The sequence below is a fragment of the Sapajus apella genome, unplaced genomic scaffold, assembly GCF_009761245.1.
Source record: "Sapajus apella isolate SASKATOON/1434 unplaced genomic scaffold, GSC_monkey_1.0 scaffold13, whole genome shotgun sequence".
Taxonomy (NCBI): domain Eukaryota; kingdom Metazoa; phylum Chordata; class Mammalia; order Primates; family Cebidae; genus Sapajus; species Sapajus apella.
This window is the reverse complement of record NW_022436953.1, coordinates 7,028,736-7,035,262: the sequence shown is the minus strand read 5'-3', so window position 1 is coordinate 7,035,262 and position 6,527 is coordinate 7,028,736. Positions and strand designations below refer to the sequence as shown.

General features: G+C 57.2%; 1 protein-coding gene across 1 annotated transcript; it reads left to right on the top strand.

Annotated features, from left to right (window-relative positions):
* Nucleotides 1-1,301: 1,301 nt before the first annotated feature.
* On the top strand, nt 1,302-5,902 carry CALHM1 (calcium homeostasis modulator 1). The gene is made up of 2 exons (XM_032281510.1): nt 1,302-2,730; nt 5,409-5,902. The coding sequence occupies exons 1-2, from the start codon at nt 2,179-2,181 to the stop codon at nt 5,889-5,891; spliced, it is 1,035 nt and encodes a 344-aa protein (XP_032137401.1). The 5' UTR covers nt 1,302-2,178; the 3' UTR covers nt 5,892-5,902.
* The last annotated feature ends 625 nt before the right edge of the window (nt 5,903-6,527 follow it).

Genomic DNA, 6,527 nt, shown 5'->3' with positions numbered 1-6,527 from the left:
CTTATACTGAGTATTTATTTTTATTTTTATTATGATCATTATTTAGAGACAAGGTCTTGCTCTGTCAGCCTGGCTGGAATGCAGTGTTGTGATCATGGCTCACTGCAGCCTCAAACTCCTGGTTTCAAGTGATCCTCCCACCTTGGCCTCTGAAAACCACTGCGATTACAGATGTGAGCCACTGGGCCCGGCCTCAAGTATTTTAAAATAACACTGCACTTAGAATTACCAGAATGTGTATATGTGGTTAGAGCAGGCAGCATGGGTGCCCCTAGAAAGGCATGTTATCTACAAACAGGGAGCCTTGTGCAATATACAAGACATTTCCAGGTGGCCCCCTGAAACCATCCCTCCTGGTTTCCTGGACCACCCCAGGCCCACCCCAACTCTAGCATCGGCTCACACCTGCTGTCGGCCATGCATGCAAACACTGTGGGAGATGTGCAGGGTAAGTCACCTCCGTCACTGGACCTCCCTCATCCTGCCACCCACCTATGGCATTCCCTGGGGAGTCTCTGCAAGGTCTTCCAAAAGCTACCAGCCTGGGGGCTCCAATCGCCCCAGGCCCAGCCTGACAGCAAGGGGAGCAATATCCTTCCCCACTTTATCTTATTGGCGACAATCCAGCATCTCCACCCAGACCAACAGAAAAGGAGCCTGATTCATCCAGAAGAGAAAGGTCAAAAAACATTTCTTGACCCCTCCTCCACCCCCCACACCCACCCCTGTGAGAGGGCTAGCCTGGGTTCCAGTCCCACTCCTCCACCTACAAGCTGGGTAACTCTCCCTTGATGATCTCTCCGAGCTGCAGTCCCCACCTCTGTAAAACGGGGACGGTAGTATCTGTCTCATGGGATTGTACGAAGGTTATGCAGGCAATGCATGTAAGTGGCTGGCACAGGGCTCCACCCAGGGCAAGCCTGAGTCAATGCTGGTTCTGGTCTGTGATGCAGAGACCCTCAGACACAAAGACCACTAACACAGTCACACACACAAAGATACATAGACACAGAGGCCCAAAGCCACAGTGAGCTCATGTGTGGGCACACACATGGGAGGCACAGATCTGTCGGCCCCATGGAGATGCCCTAGCCCAGTCCCAGACCCCACCCCTTTACCCAGACAGGAGCCATCCAGCTGCAGCTGGATCTCACCTGCCCTTGGGAGAGCCTTGGGCATCAGAGGGAGCACGTTCAGCTCCTCCTCTTTGATGTGTCTGTGGAGGACGGCTGGCCAGGTTCCTGCAGGCACTCTGGGGGCCCAGACTCCAGGTATGAAACCCCATCATCCCACCCCTTTAATTCATTTCACCCCCTTGCTGTCAGTGTGCAGACACCTTTATTTTTGGACTGGGGGAGTAGAGGTGGAGCTAGGAAAGGGTTGCCATCCACAGCCCACAAACACACAGGCACACCCACAGAGACACACAGAGGCTGACACAAGGACACCTGCAGCACTCACAGGCCGCAGCTCCCACCCAGGAAACCCGTCCAATCCAAGACCTCTGCCTGCAAATCCAGGATATTCCATTCCCTGCCATGTCCACATTAGCACCATCCCCCCCCACCACCACTGCCATCCCCTCTGTGACCAGTAGCCCCACGACCACCAGTAGCCACCGCCACCACAGCACACCACCGTGGGTGAACTGATGGAGGAGCCCTCTGGGACTCTGATACAGCATGGAGGAGACCCCCAGTGGGAAGGGCAGAAGGAGGGCGACGAGCTTCCTAGGAGCCCAGAGGACAAGGTCCAGGAGCTCAGGCCTCTGCAGCAGCCGTGGACTCCAAACTCCAGCCCTGCTGGAGAGCGTTTTCCCTGCCTGTGTCTGAGCCTGCCCTCTCCCGCCTCTCCCTCCCTCCCACACCCACGGAAAGCTGGTCCCTAGCAGGAGCTAGTGCTGGAGGTGGAGGCGGCTGCAGAGAGAGAAGCCTAGGAGGGAGGGGCACAGCCCTGGCTGAACCCACAGGATTGGCCAATCTGCACCCTCTCGGCCAGCACCTCACTAAAGATTCCTCAAAGCGACAGTGACCTTACCCTCTGCTCTGAGCTCTGCTGGTCCCAGCCAGGAGAGCCCGAGTCATGAGGTGGGCACCCAGTGGGCAGGGTGGGCCGCAGGGGCCTTCTTGGAGGCAGCGGTGAGTTGGGAAGGGGCGGCTGGGCCCCGCAGGGGGCACGATGGACAAGTTCCGGATGATCTTCCAGTTCCTGCAGTCCAACCAGGAGTCCTTCATGAACGGCATCTGTGGCATCATGGCCCTGGCCAGCGCCCAGATGTACTCAGCCTTCGACTTCAACTGCCCCTGCCTGCCAGGCTACAACGCGGCTTACAGCATGGGCATCCTGCTGGCACCACCCCTGGTGCTCTTCTTGCTGGGCCTGGTCATGAACAACAACGTGTCCATGCTGGCGGAAGAGTGGAAGCGGCCACCGGGTCACCGGGCCAAGGACCCCGCCGTGTTGCGCTACATGTTCTGCTCCATGGCCCAGCGTGCCCTCATCGCACCCGTCGTCTGGGTGGCCGTCACACTACTCGACGGCAAATGCTTCCTCTGCGCCTTCTGCACTGCCGTGCCTGTGACCGCACTGGGCAATGGCAGCCTGGTGCCTGGCCTGCCTGCCCCTGAGCTCGCCCGCCTGCTGGCCCGGGTGCCCTGCCCTGAGATCTACGATGGTGACTGGCTGCTGGCCCGAGAGGTGGCTGTGCGCTACCTGCGCTGCATCTCCCAGGTGAGGGGCCACATGGCCTCAGGCTGGGTCTTCCTGGCAGATCAAGTTCCCTCTAGGAGGACCCTATGTCCCCACCTCTCAAAATGGGGCCTCTGCTCAAGTTGAGCTCTGAGGGGTGGGGGGCATCTTCCCAACTGAGGCTGAAGGCAGAGCCACGCATCTGCCCTCAGCCCAGGGCCATCTGGAGAACATGCTTCGGCTCCCTCCATCCAGAGGCTTCTGGTGAGTGGGCCTGACCCCTGTCCTGAGGTCTCCAGAGTGGACCCACATCCCATCCGGATCTCTGAGCTTGGAAACTGGAGGAATTTGCATCCTTTCTCTCTTCCAGGCCTCGGCAGTGGTGAGGCTAGTGGGTGGCTAGGCCATTTGGGTACATTTCCCTGGCAAATGGCCCCATCTGGTGCTTCCCTGGTGGGGACTGGGAGCTGAGGACGGGGGTGTCCTGGAAGGGGGCACATGGGTGAGACAGATGCCTTGTTGGGATGTGACGGAAAGGCAGGTTGGAAGGCCCACTGACAGGGCAGCCAGAGGGAGAGTCCTCCCAGCCCTGTTCCCACATCCTCTGCCCCTCGGTGCTCACCGGTCCAAGCTTCTAGGGCCTTTCCACCACCATCAGTGCTGTGCGGGGAGGACCGCCCAGGCAGCCTGCCCTCGCAGCTGGCAGACCAGGTGCTGTCAGGGAGAGGGGCTAGAGCCAGCCTACCTTGCAAGGGCTGGAGAAACGTGCACACTCTGCCCTGGCAAGTCCAGGCACCCCTGGCTTCCCGCTCTAGCAGGGGCGTCTCTCCTGGGAGGCCGCCATCACCACCCAGATAGCCCTGGTGAATGTCACACTCTGAACATTCAGACTGAACTCTGCTTCCCTCTCCTCCCAACCTGTGCCTGCCTCCTCTCCTGTGGACACTCATCCCGTCATCCCCGGCCTTAGGGCTTGACCAGCTGTCCCTCCACCTGACCTTTAAGCTGCCGCTTCATAAGCTGAGTGAACTCCGGAGGTATATACATGTTTCTAGAATTTAGATTCTAGATTCAACTTTAGAATTTGTTGGCATCTTATACAAACCAGAATGGGCCGGGTAAGGTGTGGCTCATGTCTGTAATCCCAGCACTTTGGGAGGCCAAAGCAGGAAGATCGCTGGAGCCCAGGACTTCAAGGCCAGCCTGGGGAATATAGTGAGACCCTTTGGTCAAAAAAAAAAAAAATTAGCCGGGCTTGGTGGCACATGCCTGTAGTCCCACCTACTCAGGAAGCTGAAGTGGGAGGATTGCTTGAGCCTGGGAGGTTGAGGCTGCAGTGAGCTGTAATTACACCACTGCAGCCTGGGTAACAGAGCAAGACCTGCCTCAAAAAAAAAAAGTAAATAATAAAAATCGGAATTTTTCACATAAAAATCAGATTTCCAAGCTGGAAATCCAGAAGATTCAGTCCCCACGTGTACTCCTGGAGCAGCCTGGGGTGCCCATGGCCTGTGCACACGCTCAGCAGCTCCCCACCCCGTCTGCTCTGTCATGACCTGCCCGGCCCCATGCTTAGCATCTGAGTTTTCCTTCAGCCCCAGTCTTGATCTGCCCAAATATACCTCTGTGTGGCTGGGGCCTAACCCTGAAGTGGGGGCCAGGGGAGCATCCTGCCCGTGCCCTACAGTGAGCTGACAGAGCAGGGCTAGAACCAGGTGCAGGGTGCTCTTCCGCAGAGCTCGAGTTCTTGCCTGATTCACCTCCATGACCCCTGAAGGCTCAGCTCAGAATCGACACAAAGGAGGCGCTCGCTTGGCACTGGTCACAATACCATGAGTCAAAGGAGAGGTTCAGGACTCAGAGGAAAATGGGCCACTATGGCCTGGGGAGATCAAGGAAGGCTTCCTGAAAGAAGAGACACAGTAAGTAGGTAAGTGAGGGCCTACTGGCTCAACCTAATGGTTAATAGTCACTGAACACTGGGTGCCAGGCACAGTGCTAAGCTTATCACATTCAGTCCGCACAGCAACACTGAGATAGTTGCTACCACCAGCTGCGTTTTATAGGTGTGGAAACCGAGGCACAGAGAACTTGAGTGCTTTGCTCCCGAGCAACTAGTAATTAGTGGAGACAGCATTCAAACCCAAGCAGCCCAAATCCAGGGTCTGCCACTTAACTCCTGTGCTCGGGGTGCTCCATGTGAGCTTTCCATGAGGTGCACCTGTTTCCATTATTTCAATTTCTATGCCCATTTTACAGATGAGGAAATAAAGGCCAAGCGGCAAGCTCACTTGCCCAATTTAGGCTCTTTGCCCTAGAGGCGCTGGCATAGAGAGTGCTTTGGGAGTCAGGCCGGGTGCGGTGGCTCATGCCTATAATCCCAGCACTTTGGGAGGTCGAGGTGGGTGGATCACCTGAGGTCGGGTGTTCAAGACCAGCCTGATCAACACAGAGAAACCCCATCTCTACTAATAATACAAAATTAGCCGGGCGTGGTGGTGCATGCCTATAATCCCAGCTACTCAGGAGGCTTAGCAAAAGAATCACTTGAACCCGGGAGGCAGAGGTTGCGGTGAGCCAAGATGTGCCTTTGCACTCCAGACTGAGCAACAAGAGCAAAATTCCGTCTCAAACAAAAAAGAAAGAGAGTGCTTTGGGAGTCTGAACAGGCTCCGAGGCCCGAGGCCAGTGCCCAGCGACTTTCTGTTGTCTCCCCACAGGCACTGGGCTGGTCCTTCGTGCTGCTGACCACACTGCTGGCATTCGTGGTGCGCTCCGTGCGGCCCTGCTTCACACAGGCCGCCTTCCTCAAGAGCAAGTACTGGTCCCATTACATTGACATCGAGCGAAAGCTCTTCGATGAGACATGTACGGAGCATGCCAAGGCCTTCGCCAAGGTCTGTATCCAGCAGTTCTTCGAGGCCATGAACCATGACCTGGAGCTGGGTCACGCCCACGGGGCACTGGCCACGGCCCCTGCTTCCAAGGCTGCCCCCATTCCCCCTGACAGTGGGGAGGAGGAAAGGGAGAAGCTGCGTGGCATCACGGATCAAGGCACCATGAACAGGCTGCTCACAAGCTGGCACAAATGCAAACCGCCACTGCGGCTGGGCCGGGAGGAGCCGCTGATGGGCAACGGCTGGGCTGGGGGCGGGCCCCGGCCTCTGCGCAAGGAGGTGGCCACCTACTTCAGCAAAGTGTGAGGCACGGCCAGCTGAAGAGGCAGGAATGGGGGTCTGAGCCCACGGCCCTTCCGATCCCCAAACCAGGTGGAAAAATGAAGGCTTTCAGTGCTGGGCACTAGCCCACACTCCCTGGCACACGCCTGCCCATAGCAGGCAGGATATCTGGGACTGGAAGGGGATCTCACACCCTCAGCTATGACACTGCCCTGGATGGCCCTGGGGCAGTGGGCCCATGAGCAGTATTAGTCTAAAGGGATCAGAACTGTCATGGTGGACACAGGGACCGATGGCTCCACTCTGCCCAGCCCTTCCCAGGCTGATGTTCACTGTCTCCTCCCAGGTTCGACAGACATCCCTGCCCCAGGATCTACTTTCATCTGTGGCTTTTTAGGACCTCTCTTCCTTTCCGCTCAGGGCCTGGGGAGTGGGAAGCATCCAGGCATCTCATGAAGTGGGAGCCCTCTGATTTGGGCAAGCGTGTCCTAGGTGAGACTGAGTGGGCTGGGGCAGGCCCATAGGGACATGACACACAGCCCACTTGGCGTGACAAACCTGGGGTGACAGGCGATGAGATGCGATGTCAGAAGCTAGGTTCACATGGGAGAGGCCAGATTGTGTGTGGTCACCACAGGGTCACATGACAATTGTCCAGGT

Excerpts from the sequence above, each read along its gene's own strand:
- CALHM1 (XM_032281510.1), top strand. The coding sequence starts at position 2,179 with ATGGACAAGTTCCGGATGATCTTCCAGTTCCTGCAGTCCAACCAGGAG. Across the intron at positions 2,731-5,408 it reads ACCTGCGCTGCATCTCCCAG|GCACTGGGCTGGTCCTTCGT; the intron begins GTGAGGGGCCAC and ends GTCTCCCCACAG.